This window comes from Sycon ciliatum, chromosome 6, assembly GCF_964019385.1.
Source record: "Sycon ciliatum chromosome 6, ocSycCili1.1, whole genome shotgun sequence".
NCBI classification, from domain to species: Eukaryota; Metazoa; Porifera; class Calcarea; order Leucosolenida; family Sycettidae; genus Sycon; species Sycon ciliatum.
In genome coordinates, this window is record NC_088648.1 from 12,213,013 (window position 1) to 12,234,597 (window position 21,585).

A 21,585-nucleotide genomic window follows, 5' to 3' on the forward strand; every position below is an offset into this window, starting at 1 on the left:
TAACGTTTGAGCCAAAGATTCTTGAGTACAACGGAAGTTCTAAAGATACAGACTTTCATTGCAAGGTCCCCAGCAGGCCAGTTCCTGTGCAGGGTTTCCACACATTCCTTTCCCGGCAGATGCCATATACTCTCGTGATCCCATGCACCTGACTCAATCTGTACCCCATTCCGCTGCATACACCCCGCACCCTGGTCACTCCGTACACATAGCTCCTGCGTGCCTATCCCCAAATACAGTCATATCACTCCACACCCATATATGCATAGGTCATAGCTTCAAGTATCTCTCCCCCCCCCCCCCCCCCCATTGTACCTCATGTCCTGCTGCACTGGCCCAGGTAGCTGCATATGCACATCTCATCCATATTTGCCAAAGCCACACCCCTCCCCTCCCCCTTCCACCATCCTGCATCCCTGTATTGTTCCCCAAGTCCCGCTGCACAGGCCCAGGTAGCTGCATATGCACACTCATCCATATTTGCCATAGCTACCCATATATAGCTCAATCTCACACCTATTATGACTGAACATTTTCTCTCTCTTTTGTAGCATAACGAGAATGATCTCTTCGACTATTATTATCATCCTGTTGCTGTTTAGTGTGCTGTGAGCTAACTTTACATTGGCGCCCAGTGTGTGGCTGGACCCCATACCCCTGACGTTACACTCAGGCTCGAGAATACGCTTCTTATGGAAGCAGTCGAGGAGCACTCCGAGATATCCAGCTGAGGTTACTAGTGGTAACAGCAGAGAAATTTGTCCAGTGCAAGACACGAACGGCGGTCTGAATTTTCTTTTACGTTAACCCAATGTCTGTCTGATGCGCGGTCGTGTACAGTGGTCAGCTTCGAATACCGTATTTCACCGAATATAAGTCGTGCCCTTCTTTTACACTAAAGTCCCAAGGCGACCTTATACTACATGTACACTGATCACTAGGGGTGAAACGAGTATCTATTTTGACCAATTGATCACTCATTCATAATATTCGATCGAGTATCCGATTATTTCGAGTATTTTATCAAAATTCAAAAGCGCTAGATTTGTGAGTTCTCGACCAATCCGGGAGAAATGGTCTGTGAACATAGAACAAAAGTCGCCAACGTCTTGTACAGAGTGTAAAGTAACGATTTTCATCAGTGCTTTCATTATCTCATAACAAACTAACGTAACTTGCCGTGGTGATCGCATCGTCCAAGTCATAAAATACTGACTCAAAGGCATACATAACACATTCATACCAGTGGATGAGCGGTCCAACACAAGTTTTTTGAAAATTAGAATGCCAATACAAAAAAAAAAAAAAAACATTGAGTGCAAAATTTCGAATACTCGCTCGTTTGAAAATTTCGAACGAATATTCGAACTAATCGTTTCACCCCTACTGATCACAATTCAGTATTTGGGCTGAGCAAACTCACCCAGCCATAGTCTCCAACTCTTCCTCCAGATCAATTGGCTCCAGTTGCGAACAAGGTCGAACCTGCCGAACACAAACAATCCAGTACGGCCAAAGCGCCATCACACATAAAATGATTTAAATACCGGTATATGCAGAACAACATCAACATCGGCAGGAACAAACGTGTAAAAAAGAGAGGATGGAAAGCATGTGAATGGCGGAAATAGCAAGGGTGTGAAAACAAGAGAGAGAGAGTGTGAGAGAGAACTGCAAGAGAGCAAACCAGACTACCTTTTCAACAGCCTGTACTGCTTCTTCATCCGTCTCCCAGTGTAAGAACAAGGAGCGGAATGAGTCAGGCTCATAACCAGCAGTGATAACAGTAGCATGGCAGCCCGATAAACCGTCCTTCTTCATATCTGAACAAATAAACGGCAGCAGCAGCAACAGCAACAACAACAACTGCATTGCGTCCCAATCTTACGATTGCCTGTACAAGAGGTATTTCTCATGGCGCTGGAGATGACAATGATGACAACTATAGTGTCACAACATCTCTAACACGATGCAGAAGATGATGACAATCACATTGCACCCATATTCAGCCACCCAAAAGAACCTAATCTTAAACAGCATGCGAGCAAATTAGAATCATGGCTGGTGTGATAGCCAGACTGGCTGAGTTCTCCCATCCATAGGAGCGATATCAACACCCATGCATCCGATGCAGTAAGAAGGAGGAAATCAGACCAACCAAAGCGGCTTTAATCCTATTCCCTACAGTGACATGGCCTTTGTGCGGCACCACATCAACATTGAAGACAATCATTATATCAGTGTCAGTAAACAGGGGGATGAGGATGAGGAGAGGGCTTACCAGCAAGGTAGGACTTGGCTGTTTGAAATGCACGCTTCTTCGTGTCCATCCACTTAGACTTGACACTGCCAATGGTGCGGTCATCCTCACCTTGCTCCCGCATCCAACCACACCAGATGAACAGCTCATTGCCAGCTTCAAAGAAGCCAACAGCTGAGAGCACCAGAAACACAACAATAGAGAGAGGGAGGAATGAGAAGAAAAGAACAGAGTCGATGCATACCAGCCAGACACCTAGAACCACCACCACAAGCACCATCATCATCATCAGCAGCAGCAGCAGCAACAGCAGCAGCACGGCTAGCACCATCATCACCACTAGCAGCAGCAGCAACATCAGCAACAACAGCAGTATCCGCAGCATTAGCACCACAAGCACCACTAGCAGCACCATCATCAGCAACAGCAGCAGCAGCAGCAGCAGCAGCAGCAGCAGCAACAGCAATACCACCACCAGCAGCAGCAGCAGCAACAGCAACAGAAACAACAGCAGCATCAACACTCTTATTGGCGATGGTGTCATCGTGATAATAAAGAATTCAAAAACAGCAACAGCAACCGCAGCAGCAGTAACCGCAGCAGCAGCAGCATCTGCCATCATCATCATCATCATCATCATCATCGGCAGCAGCAGCAACAACAACAGCAACATAAGCAGCATTAGCACCAGCACCGTCATCAGCAGCACAGCAGCTGTTGGCAAGCATATTAAAAATTAGGGATGAAAATTAATACTAGCTGAGACTAACCTGGCTGATTGTCATGATAGAAGACGGACTGAGGTGCTGGATAAGCAATCGGCAGGTCATCCTTACGCCACTGGCGTAGCTGTGCCGAGTACTTGAAAGAACCACTTGAACTACCGAATGTGAATACACGGGGTGCAGAACAGCCACCAAGGACAAGACCTGGACAACAACAAGAGCAACAAGAGCAACAAGAACAGCACCAGCAACAAAAGCAACCAGCAAGAAACATTACACCAATTCTGTAGAGGACTGTAACAGTAGAGAGGTGAAGCACTTACATCATCATCATCATGCGTTTACTTCATTCATTTGTTGACAGAATGGAAAAGGGAAAAAAGTCCGAGGAAAAAATTGACTGTCACCAGCAGCCGTTTTCGCTGAAAGCCAATTTTGTGACTGATGGGTGAGAAAGGTGCCTGGTAGACGGCCGTATTAGGGGAGTTATACTGAACTGGTCATAAACCCGGAAAGGGTTAGGGTAACATGCAAAATCAGCATTCATACAGTAAAAAAAGAGTTACTTATCGTGACTGTTCCCGAAGGGAACTCACGACGGCCGCTAACACCTGGTAAACACTAGCGGCAGATGCAGCGCCTAACAGTGGGGGCGAGTGGATAAGTCTCACAACCAATGGCACAAGTGCCGAGAAACCCCATTAGCTGCATCCATGTACAGTACAGTGTACTAAAGAGACAGCTTCGTGTCAGCCATTCATCAAGGCTTGAAAATCCCCACAGAGCTTGGATGTGAGTTGATAGTTAAATTTTTCTTGCTTCACAGGATCACCAGGAAAAGCAAGCTGGGCTACATCCACAATCCCCTCGAATCCCGATGGACAAGTTTGGCCGGCCAATACTACAGCACATCTACTGTAGACTGGTCGGCATTGGATCCACACCAGCCACCGGGATAGCTGGCTTTGCCATATTCACATCATCATGCAGACAAAAAACAACAACAACAACAGCGGACTACTAACGCAGATACTAGGGGTCTAATTTTCATCAAGATCTTACCATTATCCCAAAACTTTGCAGATGTACTGAAGCCATCCACTAAGCGCTCCAGACGTGCACATGAATCACCTTGATCAAGCTCTATTATGTCCTTGTCGTCAGTACAGATGGCATAGGTGTTGTCAGACGTTTGCCTGAAGGTGTGATGGGGGACACCGGCAAGCAAGAAATACACTAACATCATCCACCGGGTGCACATGAACACAAAGAGATGCAGATAGCACTGCACAAACATGAACCTGTGTGTATGTGCGCACGCACGCGTGTGTGTGTACACTGTAAATGCATAGCACATAACACTGCCTTCAAGATTCTCTTACTCAGCGCCATCGTATCATGTTCAGCGACACCAGCATTCAAGACTGTCTTGTCTAGCATGCCATATTTATACCATCACGATTACATTACTGGTGCAACGACAACTTCCATGTGTTCATGATGTGCAGAACATACCTAGATGCAAGTTTGGTGGCAGCTTCATAAGCACGTGCTTTGACAGTCTTGCTGGAGGATTTGCCATGCCAGACATAGACCTGCGATCTCTTAGAGTCCACAAGGACTGCAGAGTGGCGGCTGCGCAATGATGTATGGCTGCAACAGTATAGAACATACACATACACACGAGCACACACACACACACACACGAGCACAGACGAGCGCACACGCACAGACGAGCGCACACGCACACACGAGCGCACACGCACAGACGAGCGCACACGCACACATGAGCACGCGCGCACGCACACACACCATGGGAGACTAACAGGAATTACAGCAGAACATTTTGCAGAGCATAGTAACTTTTCCGGTTCCATGAAAAGACAGCCCCCATCCCTTACTATAACGCTTCAATAAAACTGTAATCCAGTCCATTGCTACGACCGGCCCGCAAAACGCTGTTCCACTCTCCGATCATTGAACTACAGAAGCAAGAGGCAAGAGGCAATTTGCGAGGCCAGCTAGAAGCTGGACCAATAGCAGAGGGACAGAGACATACAGGAGGCCTTGCTTACAGCCCATGCCATTGACCTACATCCAGCATTTGGGAGGCAGCCATTGGCCAAGGTGCGTGCTTGAAGTGCCACCATCCAAAATATACTGACCAAGCAAATGGAATGCGTAGCAATCACAACAAACAGGATAAATAATGTAAACACAACATACTCGATAGGACCGGGCAATTCATCCAGATGACATTCGGCCTCCACAAGTCCATGCACTGCGTACAAGCGGACATCTGCAGTGTGACATATGCAACAGACATACGCATATGCACACAACCATGATTCATGTGGCCAGCCAGATGCAACTACAGAGGTAATAGCTACCCCAGCAAAGGTACCAATGTATGTATATGTACAGTCGTGGCCAAAGAAATCGAACCCGAGAGGCAAAAGTAGCGTAACGTTTCCATTTCAATTACATCATGCACGTTCCCAGAACTGATCAGAGGGTGGCAGGCGCCGCATGAGACTTGGCGCTGCTTTCGGCCCGTGGCCTGGATTTCTTTGGCCACAACTGTACATGTGCCTCTCAGTACCGTTGGTACAGTCAACCTTGTGAATAATGAACCTCGATGAGGCATGAGAAAAGTGTTGATACATGCACTCGCAAGGTTGAAAGTAATTCAAGTATGCAGTAAGTCTGAGCATAGTGTCGCTATCTGTGAGTTGTTGCTATACCCCAAGTTGTTGATCACAAGGCTGACTGTAGCAGCAGTGCTCAATTTAGAGAGGAGCTGATTTTGATGCTATACTACCACTGGTCACCAACAGCGGGCAATCTTGTTGCTGTAACATACTTACGACAAGCAGGCAAATAACCCCGCAAGCACGCGCTCGCGCACCCACCCACATAGCAATACAGGTCTCTAGCATCCGCGTAGCGGGGTACAACTTGTACAGATATACATGCACATGTCAAGCAACTCATGAACCTAGCGTATAGTACACATCGCATTGCTCAATGTCTGCGATTGGTCAGTTGTGAGTGTAGCACGAGCTGCAAGTTATTTGCGATTGGGCTATCCCTGTCGGTTTGGCAGGCGGATGTGCATGGGGAGCGGGTCTTACAATGGATGAACGTGATGGGGTATGATCCACTGGTGGCGAGCGTGTATCACGTACCAGTACAATAAATACACATTCAAACCCTAGATTTACCTGAGGCGGTGTCGGTGTCTCCCTTGGAACTGCAATAACACACATACAGTAAACAAAGGAACGGCAGCAAAGTGATGATTGCGCAGCCTCTAAAGTTCAATTAGGAACATTGCACTTCAAAGGATAAACAGAGGCTGGGAGGCTGCAGGATTCCCAAGAGACCCACTCGCTACACACAGCAGCATGAGGGAGAGAGACATGTCTCTTACAGCACAGCAGAATGAATGAAGGAGACATGTCACTTACACTTTAAACATGTGGTTGATGGATTTTCGATCCTTGCAATGCTGGGAGTCAAAACTGCTAGTTTCGGCTCGCAATCGAACTAGCTAACTGACACAGAGACTAAAATCAATGCAACATTACCTTCCACAGTGGATAGTCATGGCTCCGTTGAACATTTGAAGGAATGCTGGTGGCTCAGAGCCTTGAGCAACTCGGATCTAAAGAAGAGAGAGAGAGAGAGAGAGAGAGAGAGAGAGAGAGAGAGAGAGAGAGAGAGAGAGGCATCTTGCCACAATACTAGAAGAAAAGAGAGCAGGGCGGTGAGTAAAGCGCAGATGTAGACAGAACGCCCCAACGCAACTGTGTGGATCGGCCAGCTGCGAAAAGCAGCATTTTAACAACTTGTGGAGCTAGGGTAGTGCTGCACTCTGCACATTGTCATCGATATCAGCACGATGCTGCTAGGGCTCTCTACCGCATCACTTTATATGTACAGTACATCTCTAAACAGCCAAGCAGAATGAGGGTACCGGACTACCGGTAGACATTGCAGTGTGTGCGGACAAAGCAGCAGCAGCCATACAAGTACTCATACACGAAAAGGCGACTGCTTGCAACATACCTGTGGATCACCTTCACTGCCTGACAGCTCCACAACAATAAGGGCAGCTGTGCCTTTCTCGTTGATACAACAGTTAGCGCCCTGCCAGAAGAAATAGACCGTCTGATCGGAACCAACTTGCTTGGACTGGATTCCCGTCTTGATGTTGGACCTCTCAGCATAGAGTGAGTAGACCCAGCGTACAATATAGGCGTCCTCCTCAAAGAAATCAGAGTACGCTGCTTCCTTCACCTCATGGCACTTGTTGTCTCTGACCTGCCACTTCTTGACGGAGACGGTTTTGACAACAACACCAGGCAGGCAAGGATCATCACTGGGTGCTTCACCGTGTCCACGACCAAGGTTGCGCTGCAACACCACTAAGCCAGGGTATGGCTCGGAGTTACGACGCATTGCCACTCCATCGCAGCCGGCGGTTGATGATGCTGCTGATTTACTGGTACCGTTCTGAGTATACAGGGAGAAACACCAAAAGAACCAACATAGCACACGCGTACACACACACGCAGACACGCATACACACACACAAACACACACACACAGACATACACACACACTTGTACTTGCTCACTGCCAAAACTGGTCACGTGGGTCTCCCCGGGAGAGGGGAGAGAGACTCAAAAGGAATCTTGGAAAGATGACTCAATTGGCCATTGAACCACCCAACGGCCGACACCCCCTGAAATCCCCAAACTAGGGTGGACTTGAAATGATCCCGCTTATGGGCTCACCACACCTCAGTAAGTGGGTGAGGACAAGGTGCAGAAAAAGGATTGACGGCATCAGGGTATCCGTCCCGGGATCCAACTGCAGGTACCCCTGCCCCCAGTGAAGGTAACACTTGCTACTAGTGTGGGTGGCTAAATCAGAGTGGATCTGATATAAGCTTCACTAGCACCATTGATTACACAAGAGTTAATCTAGCCAGAAGCAGTCCATGGTTAATAGCAGGTATGTATACTTCAAATAGAAAGTATATGAACCCTGAAACCAACAAAGGTGGTAGGTACAACAATACACCTTCAAGGAGCCGAGCCCGTTGGCAACAGGCCCAACACTATCTGGCATAAGTGTACCCACCAACCGAACTAGCTAACACACACACACACACACACACACACACACACACACACACACACACACACACACACACACACACACACACACACACACACAGTGAATTTCCGCCACTAAACACATAGCATACTGGAATGCATAGCCTAAGTACATTTCAACAACACAGACGCATGGTTTTTCACACTTTTTACCAAGGTTTTCTGGTCGTTGGGAGTTTCTATACATTGGCTCATGTTTGTTCGACAATTCTACACACATACTTGCTATTCTCCAGGAATAACGCTCATAACCCGGGCTTGAAATGCTTTGGTGGTTTTGAGCTGATACTTGTCATTTTTAGATAGCTTGTGCTACTGATGATGCCATGAATTAAGACAATGAACATATTTTAGCCTCACTATTATTCAAGAACCTTTAGTGTGATCAATGATGCTTGGTCCGGCTCATCGCAATTGTCGCTTATCCCCCACGCACTTTTTGACAGGTAAAACCCAGTCCAATCACAATATCTAACTTACTTTTGCTTGGGAGGTCGTGATGGCAAGATCAAAGGAGGCACCAAAGAAAAAATGATCGCGACTAGCGCTTTGAATCGCGATGTATTCGACTTTTTTGGAAAGTGAGAATCTGGCCATTCACTGTCTGTGTTGCCAAAAGCCAAGCGCAGGCTAGCGACCCGAAGACCGGAACTGTAGCAGGGAAAACTGACATCCTGACCTGGAGAGCGTGACCGGCACGCGCGTGCACGGCAGAGGAGTATGAGGGTCATGCTGAAGAAGAAAGGTGTTTTTGATGCGATGCGCCCGACGTGTTGGTTGTTCCTTCTCTTGGTGGACCTAGCAGCCGCATTACAAGAGTCGTGGCCAGCGTATCCAGCGGAGCGTATGCCAGCTGTCTGGAGAGGCCTGTATGCCTCATTCGAAGGCTTTGTTGAAACACACTGTGGTGACACACAGGTCACACTGCCCAGGTTCCTTCAAGCACCGAAGTGACAGCCACAACTGTTCCTTTCCCATTGATGCCATACGACAGGCCGCAAGAGATACTCTACCAGTCTACGCCAGCAGCTAGACACCAGCAAATGTCAGCTCATGTAAGGACGCGGCTCAAGAGATGCAGAGTTGAGTGAACTCTGGACCTGTATTACTAGTGTGAGTGCAAGAACGCGCTCCTTCGCTGATTTATTTCGTGCATTTTGCTTACCTTGCTTCCTTTCTTCGACTCGCTTCACCTGATTCCATTGCTGAATTTTTTTCTTGTGGCGGAGAGTATTCATGTATCATGCTTCCTCACTATGCCTGTTGGAAATTTCACAGAGCGGTAAAAAAAACTCCTGTTCTTAGTGGCGAAAGATAAGCGACAATTGCGATGAGCCGGACCAAGTATAATAAACTTGGAAGTAGCGACTTTGGCGGAATTTGTAAATAAATATAGTTGCTCCTAAATGGAACACATACTTCCTATCGAACTTGACACTTGACTGACTCACGACTGCCATCCTGCAAGAAAGCACCGAGTTTCCCGAAGCACTGTGTATTTTAAGCATGGAGTGGTGCATTCTTGCAGGTTTGCCGAAGGTGCGGCGAACTCCTCGTGTTCTCCGGATGACAGTAATGATTCAGTAAAGTGTCAAGCTCGGCAGGAAGTGTGTGTTCCAGGTAGGAGCAACCAAATTCATATAATGATATAATGAAGTAGACAACACCTGAATTGAGCAACATCAGCAACAGCACACAACAATAGTGCTGCTCAATGAAACCTGACCTTGTGAGCTAAGAGGCTGGCATGCATTCATCATGAGCCAAGGATCAACACAAACATACCATTTTTGCCGCAGTAGTTTTGCTAGCTGGTGCTCTGGTCTTGATCACCTTGCCCGGATCTGGCCAATCTGAGAACTTTGAGCGGAACAAGATAGTCTCAGAACCATCCTTACAGCTCATGAGCAAGGCCCAGGACGGACGACTCTTTCCTGACTTGGCACCTTCTTTGGAAATGTACCCACGGTCAAACACGTCCTTGGTGAGGCTGGCAGTGTTTTTCCTGATCGACTGTGGAGCTCTGCGTCCTGTCCACGACGCAACTTCATTCTCAAAGTCAAAGATCATCACCTACGGCAACAGCATATCACACGATTAAAAACAGAATCGTCGAGAGAATTCCTATGACATAGTGCACACTAGCAGCTTAGCATCTACTACATGACAGGGATAATGTGCTAGTGTAACAGTGTACTAGCATCTACTACATGACAGGGATAATGTGCTAGTGTGTACTAGCATCTACTACATGACAGGGATAATGTGCTAGTGTGTACTAGCATCTACTACATTCCTACATGACAGTGATATTGTGGTGTGTACCATGGTGTACATACACTACTCTACTTTCAACTACAGCACATGCAAAGTTAATTTGTACAGCACCTACAAGCATGGCAAGTATGAAGAAAAGGGTGACGGCGACAAACAACAACAGAGGCGTGAATGATAATGACAGCCACTGTCACCTTCTCTCATAGCAGAGCTAGCAATACAGAATACACGCATATCTGTCTAATCCGGACGTCAAAGTAATTAGTTACGGCAAGAGTAGATAAACAAGAGTGTGCAACTCTGGATCTCTTCTGCACAATCTGCAGATATCCCTGCCTAGGCGGTATTTTTTGTTGACGTCACCTTTTTTCAGAAAACGCGCATTTTGCCACAGAGCCGGGTGAGAGCACGTGCTGGGCACCGACCTTGTAATGTAAAGCCCGGCCAAGTGCACGAGGCAAAACTTTCCAAAAGACACCCAGCGCGCGCGTCGTCGAAAAGATTGCGTCAACAAAAAATTCCGCCGCAGGCCAACCCATCCCGGAGTTGCACACTCGTGTTCATCTACTCTTGGTTACGGGAACTACATAGTCAAGTTCAGTGGAAATATTCCTACTCCTTGCCAATTATTGTAGAAATAGTGACATCATATGCCAGATCTCTGACACTTCCCCATCAAAACACACATGATGCAGAGGTACGCAGACTCAGAGTTACGGAAATTTCCAAGTTATGGCTGTAGCTGGTCACGGACAGCATGGATAAGAGAGATACAAGTGTACTGTAGAAGAATCTAACACCACTCACCTTGGCAGGATCCAGGCTTGCAAATTTCAGTGACTTTCCACTAAGATCATCACGGAGTACTACTTTGTCATCAACGATCTCATAAGCTACTATCTTTTTGATCAGATCCTTTTCCACAATAAGGTCTTCACCCACCTCAGCCGGGAAGTCTACAAAATAAGGAAGGATAGTGGTGTACAAAGCAGGTTAGAATAGTTGGTAACACTTGATCAAGACAAACACAATCACACAGGAGAGGGAGGGAGGGAGGGAGGGAGAGAGAGGAGAGAGAGAGAGAGAGAGAGAGAGAGAGAGAGAGAGAGAGAGAGAGAGAGAGAGAGAGAGAGAGAGAGAGAGAGAGAGAGAGAGAGAGAGGACCCCCCCCCCACACACACACAGAGAACGGCAGCAACGCCAATTGCCCCAAAGCAGAGTCACCACAGCTATGGATCGACATGTGTAGTCAAGTTGCCGAGCACTGCACGTTTCAGCGAGCAGTAGCCATTACTTCATTGCAAAGACTAGATATAACAAGATACCTCCGAGTATTGCTGCAGTCACTTGAATTATCAATTTGCATGCCATTCAAAACTTCAAATGCAATGTAAGCACAGGTAGGTTTGTATAAGCAGCATGGTAAAGCAGGCCCTACAGTACACGTTAGGCGAATTTCCACTGAAGTTTGTTGTGACACTGGACCAAGTTTGGCAAATTTATTATGCCCAGTATCCACACATGATAGAACATTGGCTTGGGAAAAGAAACTAGTGAAATACCTAAAGACACTCCACAAAGCTAAACAAGTATCAGAAACCGAGTTCTCTATTTGTTCTTTATTTGTTATATACGACAACTGTATAAATACAAGTTCATGCACCACATGTCCGCCTTTCAAGATCAGCCATGTATTGAAACTAAATGGCCCCAAGTACACGCTTCTCATCAACATAAAACAGGTGCCTGCACTGAATGCCCACCATCAAGACAAGGCTTGTATTGCAACCAGCCATCTTATCGGGCGGGCTGTCCATTCGTACAATATAGCGCAGAAAACATACACTGTCACAACACTCACTGCTCGCTTACCTGCTGGTTTGCCATCCTTGCCAGTCAGCGCTTTCCAGAATTGGCCTTCTGAAGTTTGACTGGAGATCTTGCCTTCCTCTACAATAGTAACTTTGGGTGCTTTGCAGCCACAGTCTTTACCATGGAAGATATCCTGAACTAAGTCAGCACTCTAAATGAAACAAAAACAAAAGACAAAAACATCAGCACGCATGCAAGAAGTGTGCGTGCAGTTACTAGATGACACGGTAGTATGTCTACTCTTCACAATAGATATGGACAGCAAGCATACGTCCATCCGCAGGAGAATAGGCAGAACAGACATGTAGAACAGACATGTAGAACAGACATGTAGACAGCCATGGACGCAAGTACGGGTGCTGCCATTGCTAGTTATCACTGTGGCAACGGCCCCTTGTCCCGGGTCACTATTGGAGACTGGGCTATTACTGGGCTTTTATTAGTATGTTGCGGGTGGAAAACTTCTATGTACACACAGCCTGTGATCAAGAGCCACACGTGAATTTTATAGAGCTCACATCGTGACTTTAAGAATACAAGTCAACGACTCTAAGAGGAGCAAGGAGCAGTGGGACTTAAATTGCCATACGTGCTGCATAGAATTTCAAACTCATCTACATATCATCATCGAGGCATACCTTAGCACGTTCCACAACATTAGCTCCCTTTCCGATGAACTGGAAAAGGGAACGGTTGTCACCATTAACAAGAATAAAGCTATCGCCAGAGTTCATCGATGAGACGTTTGGTTCAACAATGCGTGTTTGAAGGGAGCGGCGTCCTAGTACAGCGTACAAGGAGAAAGAAAGTGATAAAAAGGAAATAAGTTGCGGTTTGAGAGAGATCGAGAACCAAATCCAGATAGATAGATAAAGAGAGAGGGAGGGAGAGGGAGAGAGGGAAAGTGAGAGTGAGAGAGAGAGTGAGAGAGAGAGAGAGTGAGAGAGGGAGAGAGTGAGTGAGAGAGAGAGAGAGAGAGAGAGAGAGAGAGAGAGAGAGAGAGAGAGAGACAGAGAGGGAGAGAGAGAGAGAGGGAGAGAGAGAGAGAGTCAGTTACTAGTAGATTGGCATTTTAAAGAACTGGATACTTCAAGTAAGTACAGTACAAATTAGACTTCATTCGCAAGAGATCCAGTGACAATAAGTTGGACAGAAAAGAGAAACATTGTACACAAAAGACAATCACATGCCGATATGACCAGTGGCCAGCTTACCTTTGATGTGGATCAAGAGCTTCTTCGGCCATACTATAGCATTGACATCAGTAACGGACGTCAACTTGACAGCACCGACATTCTCCTTGGCGGCCAAGCCAGCCAGAGCACCAGCAGCCATGGAAATGTTCATACCAGCAAGCTGAGCACTCTTGGAGAAGACTTGCTTACCAACTGACTCTGCCGGAGCAGGCTATAACGAGACAAGACAAACAACAAGAACAACGTGAACGTGCACAGCAACAAATGAAAGCACCAAGTTCAGTTGAACACTGCAGAGCCAGCTCAAGTAGGTTAACACAAGGTGTGAAAGTCACAATGCACACAAACACACAGAAAGTGTCAAGAACAACAAATGGCCTGCAAAATAACACCTGACAACCTCGGTGTTACCCCGGAAGATTGATTTATGTCGGTTGGCCAGATCATTCAAAAAAGCATTCTGAGGTTCTCATGTCCAAATAAATAAAAAATGAAAATTCGACGGGATTCGCGTACCGGGCAGGTCAAGAACAAAGAGTCGTACTACTCCCTGGTCAAGAACCACCTTTCCGCTTCCGTGGGACGCCACCACCCCATGATCAGGCGTCAGATGTCCAAATGATGCCATGAATTAAAGTACTACCTCTCAAACCGTAGATCCTAAATTCCACACTTACACAACAGTGCACATAGTGCATATACATACAGAAGGCAGAATAGATGATCACGAGCCATGTACATGTACACCACCCACACAGGTACATACATGTACACCAGTCCAGCACTGAACCTTACATCCTACCCCTGCGTAACATAACGTAACACTATCCACTGCACCAAGAGTAAAATAAAGAAGAGTGTGCAACTCTGCAGCTGGTCTGGTCTATGGCGGAATAATTTGTTGACGCCACCTTTTCAGAACACTTGACGCATGTCGTATAAAGCACGCACAAAGCATGCGCTGGACGACGACCTTCATCGCTAGTTTGTGTTTTTGCTGCTTTCAAAACAAAAGTTATAACTGTTTCTCCCGTTTCTGCAAATCTTTACCGCACTCGTAGTGCAAGTTGAGAGAAACCCTGCCGAGGTCACGTGGCCACAGACTCGCAGCGCATGTCTTGTACAGTATGACTCATGATCTCGAGAAAAGGGAACGTCAAAAACAAAAAAATCCGCCGTGGGCCAAACCAAGCTGACACTGTACACAGTATGCATGAGAAAACACAGCTCTGCAAAAGCCGGCTTACCTCCAGTTCGTCCAGAACATCAGATCGCTCCTGGAGTGCCTTGACAGGGTTCTTGGTGGCCTTGCGTCGGCCACCAGGAGCAACCATAATACGATGTGACTGATGCTCTGACACAAGCCTGTGCACAAGTGAAAGCGCACAGGAGTGAACACAGGAGTGAGCACAGGAATGTATACATTGCACACACCACAGCAGACAAGTACAAAGCAGGGGTCTTACTTATTGGAAGTAAATGGTAGCACGGGTACACAATAAAACTAGGGGCCATGGGTGAAACAACTAGCTAATGCGCACAATATGTCTATTTCGTTATTTAGGACCTATTTTGCTTGCTATAGTTGAACATCAATTATCTAGAGATTACTTATCCGACCAATTGATAACTTGGAATCGGTTTGAGAGTGCATATAATAAGAGCCCGGGGTTCTTATTATTTCAGTAACGGATCTACCCGCGCTACTATTAGAGACTGTGCTATTATTGGAGACTGGTTTTATTTTTTCAATGCTCCCCTATCAAGGCAACTGTAGTCTACATAGGCACAAACTGACCATATCCATACTGATTTTCTGAACCCTAAACTCAGGGATATTGTCATAACTGATGTTTCACAATAACATGGGCACCAGGACGGAAGCAATAAACCAAAAACCTCCTTACAAATATGTGCTTGACATGCTGTACTCCTGTTTAGTATGCCGTCAATATACCTGTTGCATACTGCAATTGTGGCTCACGCTACTGTTAGAGACTGTGCTCTTATTATTTCAAGCAACTCTCACCCTGGGTCATTATTGGAGGCTGGGCTTCTATTAGAGAAAATAAGGTAACACACTTGACATAGGGAAATGGCACATTCTTGTGTTTACATTCATGTAGCGACATTATTTTAGGTCAATGCAATCTGGTACAACAGGAGGTTTTCAATACGATACAGGCACGCAATATTACATGAACTGTATGTGTACACATGTACACATACAGTTCATGTACACATACAGGTCATGTACACATACATTTCTGACTGACATAATGTGTGCATGTGGTCCCAAATGGAAGCATAACATATGTGCGTCTTGTGTTTACATTCATGTAGCGACATTATTTTAGGTCAATGCAATCTGGTACAACAGGAGGTTTTCAATACGATACAGGCACGCAATATTACATGAACTGTATGTGTACACATGTACACATACAGTTCATGTACACATACATTTCTGACTGACATAATGTGTGCATGTGGTCCCAAATGGAAGCATAAAATATGTGCGTCTGATATTTCCTTTTCGAGAACATTGACCATATCCAAACGCATGGCTAGGGGTCTCTACCCAGTGGTGATCGGATGATCGATATTCACAACGGTAGCTATGAAACAAGGTAGCTTGGTGATGAGGCAAAGGACAACCTGCTCCTGATTACAATCGTATCCGGTTGGTCTCAGTCTGCACATATGAACTGGTTGGATACATGATGGGACATGACCAACTCGGCCAGTCTCTTCCTAAAAAATGGGTTGAACCAGGCCACAACAACTGTCCAACCAGTTCATCGACATCCCCGTCATGCAGACCAAGGACCTACTAACAGGATCAGATAGTAGTCAAGAACATCTCCGCAGGGGGTTCTCCACATTGTCACAACCTATCTTCCACCATATATGGCTAGTTTTAGGGCAGTGGATGTGTACACAAAAAGGAGCCAGGACAATGGACATTGTTGCACACCCATCCCAAATATAAAATGTATACTCAGAAATGGAAGCAAGGACAAGCGAGCAATAAGCAATATCCCCATGCATTCTAGCCTACTAGACGAGTCCAAGTTTAGAACAGTTGAGGAATAGTGACACGCCATTTCATGGTGCTCCAAGGTAAGGTAGGTCTGCCAAATGCCAATGTATTGCTAACTCCACTCCTTCTATCTTGGGTCAGTGCAATAGGCCTTATGCACATTGTACAGATGCACGAAATCCCGTATAATCTTGTGGAATCCCGTAGACCCGGTTGGGTGTTGAATGTGCAGGACCCTATTGTGTTTACTGCTATTTCCACTATGAAATGGGCCATGAAGGCATTTCATACGAAATCTTTTTCCGGCAGAGATCTAGCTAGTCGTTAGTTCAATCCCAAAGTGAAGAAGGCTTGAAAAGTGATCGTTTGCCATGAATTGTGAGGCTAAATGGGTCAAACGCGCATGTATAGCACACAATGAACACCCAACCGGGTATGTACACACCTACGGCCCTAGTACAGAACTTCGTACATCTGTACAATGTGCATAAGGACTATCATTGCTCTGTTCTTCTGTCTTTGTTTTCAACCACAGGGAGTACTATACAGCAGCACATGGTATGCATAGAGACACAAAGCTGTCTTTTCAAGCACAGGGCACAACATCAAATATGAGGACTAGAATAGGAACTTCTGTTGCATAACGTGCAACAGCGACCCCATGTGCTCAATTGGCGGACAGAACTCTTTTGTTCTTTGTGGACTAATCAGCGCAGAGAAAATGGTGCCAACCTGGCAGCAACGGGTTTACACTAGTGACTACAGCTATGCCTACTTAGTACAAAGCTCCAGTGGTCTGTAAGCTGTAAACCAACAATAGTGAAGCAATGTCCTTTGGGTCTGTCACAATACATCGCATGTGCGCATTACACTCAACATCCACACGCATACGCACTCACACATACAAACGGATGCCTCACCACATGCCCACCCACCCACACATAATGCCAAGGGCACACCGCTCTGAAACTGTGGCCAAGTACAGTTACTGTCATAACAGTAGTATTGTAGACAAGGCAAGTAAGGAATACCATTAGAAGTGTTCTCACCTTGGTTGGACTTTCAGGTCATCAAAGGACATGTCCGAACTTGCTGCTGATGACCTGCGACGTTGAGCTGGGGATGAACGGCCAGACCTGCTGGAAGAGGGTGACTGGGAGCCATCCCGTGTCTTGCGCGGCACATCAGCATTGGCAGTTGAGCGTGTAGAAGACGCACTTTCACTCACTGAGGATTTCCTTCTTCGCACAGGTCCTGAAGCTGAAGATGCAACATCACTTTGGGTCTTAGATCCACGGCGTGAAGAGGTGGACGATGATGCTGATGGTGTTGTGGACTGTTTGCGTTTTAGTGCAGACTCGGTAGATGAAGTTGAATCCGTTGATGGCTTACGTCGTGCACCAGACAAAGGTGATGCCGCCGCATCACTTGATCTCTTGCGAACAGATGATGGCGATGATGCTGGCGCTGACGTTATGGAGTCTTTCTTCGCCAAGCTGCTAGAGGTACCTGGAGTATACCTTTTGCTTGCTGGAGGTGACGACGTAGCAGGCGAGCCAGCTGACGAGGTCTTCCTTGGCCTCCTCGATGAAGGTGATGCAGCACCAACTGAGTCTTTCCGAGAAACATCACTGCTGCTTGAAGTTGCCTTCTTGCCATCTGATCCAGCATCTGACGACTTTCTCCGCAACCTTGATGATGCTGAGGCCTCGGTAGAGTCTCTCCGCAACCTTGATGATGCTGAGGCCTCAGTAGAGTCTCTCCGCAACCTTGATGATGCTGAGGCCTCAGTAGAGTCTCTCCGCAACCTTGATGATGCTGAGGCCTCGGTAGAGTCCCTCCGCAACCTTGATGATGCTGAGGCCTCGGTAGAGTCTCTCCTGGTTGAAACTGTGCTAGCATTGCCAGAAGACCCCCGCTTCGTGGTTGGGGAAGATTGTGTACGGGCTGACCCTCGGCTTCCGTCTTTCCTGGGAATCTCATCATCCTTGGAGCGGGATAGGTTAGTTTTGACTTCTGGAGTACTGTCACCTTGAGATGCTACCGCAACATCAGAACTTTCACATGCAGTACTGTTCCCGGTCGACGTACTGGTGTCATCATCTTTAGCTCTTGCAGCGGTACTCGACGGACCAGAGATCGACGATCGTGCGGAGTCTACATCTCCACACAGTTTATCTCCAATAATATCCCCTGGATTTGACAGAGGTGTGCTGTCCCTTCGCTCTTCAAAGCGATGCATTGCTTGCTGGATCTGAGACGACTTTGGAGCTGAAACCTTTCGAACCAGTGAACTTCTAGATTCTGTAGACAGTGCAGTGTCCTTTTTAGAGTCAAACTTTGACATTCGTTCTTTGATTGACAAAGACGTCACTTTTGAGACGCTTCTGTGTCCCCCTTCGGACTTCGATGATCCATTCTCTGCTACTACTAGCCTGCGCACAGAACCAGCACCGGAGGCAAGAGGAGATGATTTCTTTTCAGCTAACTGGCCGTATCTACTTGCAGCACTCGAGGCCGTTGATCCTGCAGTTTTCGGGTCTACCGGAGAGGAGGCCGATCTCACCCTTGCTCCACCACAGTGCTTATCCTTCTCCAGCGTCTCGTACTGAGCAACAAGAGCAGACAATTTGCCAGGTTGACGTTTCGCTACAGACATTTCTCAGGCACTTCAGAATAAATTTGCAGACGACAAAACAAATTGACCTGATGATGGCCAAGCTATCTCTTCATAATCAGATTCTACCTATCTTCTAAACTAGTAACCCTAAAATGAAACTACAACTCCACTCTGACAGTGGGAGAAGATAGGAGAGGGACCTCTTCTGTCTAAACAAGTAAGTTAGTTCGTCCTCCAGAATCCGTATAAACAAGAGTGCTCTTTTTACGAACTGTAGTCGTGTACGAAGAGTGCACCAAATCAGACAACAGAATAGCTCAAGGAGCGCAGAGTGCAGAGGAGACAAGTCCGGTGCAGTTTGAGGGCTTGCTCGTACTTTTTACGAAGTACGTGATCACGAAACCTCTCGCTAGCGCTAGAAAAACAGCCACTACGCTTTTATTTCGTACGGTGCAATCTGCATGCCAGCTCCGCCCGCTGCATTTGGTGTTTGCATGATTCGCTGCGCTACGCACATCCATTTCACTTTTACTTCAGCGTCGAATCGCGCGAATAGCTATGCTACATTTCCGGAATCATCCCATATCCGACCCTGCAAATCACAATTATTTGGACGGCTTTCCGGCATATCCATAATTCCCATTGCTGTTTGCAAATTAATTATTTGGCCTATCACACTCGAGCTACCGCCCGTCGCCCCAGTGGTCTGGATACCGCGGAGGGACTTGAACAGAACTGAAAGAATTTTTGAGACTCGTAGATGTACGAGTAGTACTCTGTTCAAGAACTGAAGGAAGGGCAAAACTTACTTACTTTACCGGCTACGGGGTTATTTGTCGCACAGATGCAGCAGCACTACATGCACCGCCGCATAGTTTCTGCGCAACATGTACAGTACTCGGTATTTTGAGAGCACAAAGTCAAAGGACGACGGCCAAGAAGTGATAAGACTCGAGCATGCAACGAGAAAGAATAGAATGTACCTTGGGTCGTGTTCTCCTACTTCGCGAAGCAGCAGGCTTCATTGTGACGGCTGCGTCCAACAGTTGTGTCCACTGCTGTCAAAGGGTTTGCACTAGCGGCGTACCGCACTCAGTCATACTCCGTAGCTGCAGTAGAGTAATGGCTGCAGGAGGATCCACGGCGCAAGCAGAATTCTCCACGAAACTCTGCTCGCAGAGCAACGGCAGATTTCTCCATTAGTTATTCCACCTGTGATTTGCGATGGCGTGCTTCTACCGCTCCTGCGGCGATACTCCTACCCGACCCACCGTACCTGATAGCTGTGAAGCAGCAGCAGCAGCAGTCTTCACTTCAAGCCTACTGTCCCAAAGCCCAGTGGTGGGATAGTCGAGTAGGAAGCCTTGCAAGTAGTTGCAAGGATCTGGGCTAGGAAGTCTACAGTCATGTAGTCAATCACAGTCAGCCACGGTCAACCATGGTCAACGGCAACGAAGGAAAAAGGGTGTGGAAGCTCAGCCTCAGGTGTATCATGCACTACATCTGTACAACTACAAAGTACAAGCTCCTGAATAAGCAGCTACTGACAGTCTGTAGTGGTGTAGGACTGTACTAGGTCACAGTAGGTGGCCGCGACTGATCCCAGACCATACTCATGATACTGACTCTGTACCAGTCCAGGCCAGGCCAAGGCGAGGTGTAGAAAAACAGCGTCCAGATCACGGCACGTGAGTCACTTGTCCTTATCACAACTGTCGCGAGTAGATCTAAGACAGACTGTAAGAGTGTCGGTGATTTTGATCTTGCGTAGATCTACGTGTAGGCCTACCTGTGCCTGTGGTAACTAAAGTAAAGTGTAAGTAAGTTTTGTACATCACTGTACACACACACTGTGACAGAGTCACGATCTGTGTGTGACATAGTCATAGGCGTGGTGATCTGGTTATCCCACTGCACTCGGACCTCAAAATCTAGGCACTCTACTAGTAGTACATGTACATGTACATGTACTAGTAGTAGTAGATCTACGTATCTATTAGTAATATTGTATTATTGTCATATTGACTGAGTACGAGGTGAGGTAGCCGAGTATAGGTATGGCAAAAATCTATACTATAGGAGTCAATACTAAGGGAGTGATAAAGTGCTATACAATCATGTACTCTGTGTAGTCTACCATGGTCTACAGCTCAGCTGACTGACGGTCTGTAGCTACTACTGTAAAACTAAAAGCCATAATAACGAAGTGCTAACTCTCTAAATCTGTCGTTAAAATAGAAATCGTTATACTGAAATCGACACATACATGTATACTGTCCTATTGAGCGTTGAGAATAAGTGAGAATCGTTACCTTTGGTACACGTAAACCAGTCAATTTCGGGAAATCGTATATGCGCCTCGTTAGAATAACGGCTTTTACAATACAGTCATCATGACTCATGTAG

At 46.7% G+C, this 21,585-nt stretch overlaps 1 protein-coding gene across 2 annotated transcripts in view; it reads right to left on the bottom strand.

Moving 5' to 3' along the window:
* The window catches only part of LOC135819383 (supervillin-like), a 23,886-nt gene extending 3,255 nt beyond the window's left edge, over nucleotides 1-20,631 (bottom strand). Inside the window, exons 1-18 of one of the 2 annotated variants that reach the window (XM_065332584.1) lie at nucleotides 20,163-20,631; nucleotides 17,609-19,167; nucleotides 14,764-14,881; nucleotides 13,535-13,727; nucleotides 12,959-13,101; nucleotides 12,321-12,471; nucleotides 11,256-11,404; nucleotides 9,957-10,244; nucleotides 7,057-7,503; nucleotides 6,576-6,652; nucleotides 6,210-6,238; nucleotides 5,212-5,284; nucleotides 4,501-4,638; nucleotides 4,048-4,181; nucleotides 3,031-3,189; nucleotides 2,282-2,434; nucleotides 1,696-1,823; nucleotides 1,424-1,485 (exon numbers count right to left, since the gene is read on the bottom strand). In XM_065332584.1, coding sequence (XP_065188656.1) covers nucleotides 1,424-1,485; nucleotides 1,696-1,823; nucleotides 2,282-2,434; nucleotides 3,031-3,189; nucleotides 4,048-4,181; nucleotides 4,501-4,638; nucleotides 5,212-5,284; nucleotides 6,210-6,238; nucleotides 6,576-6,652; nucleotides 7,057-7,503; nucleotides 9,957-10,244; nucleotides 11,256-11,404; nucleotides 12,321-12,471; nucleotides 12,959-13,101; nucleotides 13,535-13,727; nucleotides 14,764-14,881; nucleotides 17,609-19,167; nucleotides 20,163-20,204 — 4,043 coding nt within the window. In that variant the 5' untranslated portion in view covers nucleotides 20,205-20,631. Of the gene's footprint in view, nucleotides 1-1,423; nucleotides 1,486-1,695; nucleotides 1,824-2,281; nucleotides 2,435-3,030; nucleotides 3,190-4,047; nucleotides 4,182-4,500; nucleotides 4,639-5,211; nucleotides 5,285-6,209; nucleotides 6,239-6,575; nucleotides 6,653-7,056; nucleotides 7,504-9,956; nucleotides 10,245-11,255; nucleotides 11,405-12,320; nucleotides 12,472-12,958; nucleotides 13,102-13,534; nucleotides 13,728-14,763; nucleotides 14,882-17,608; nucleotides 20,141-20,162 lie in introns of those variants that run through there. The other variant, XM_065332583.1, reaches the window with a different exon arrangement.
* Between the last annotated feature and the right edge of the window lie 954 nt (nucleotides 20,632-21,585).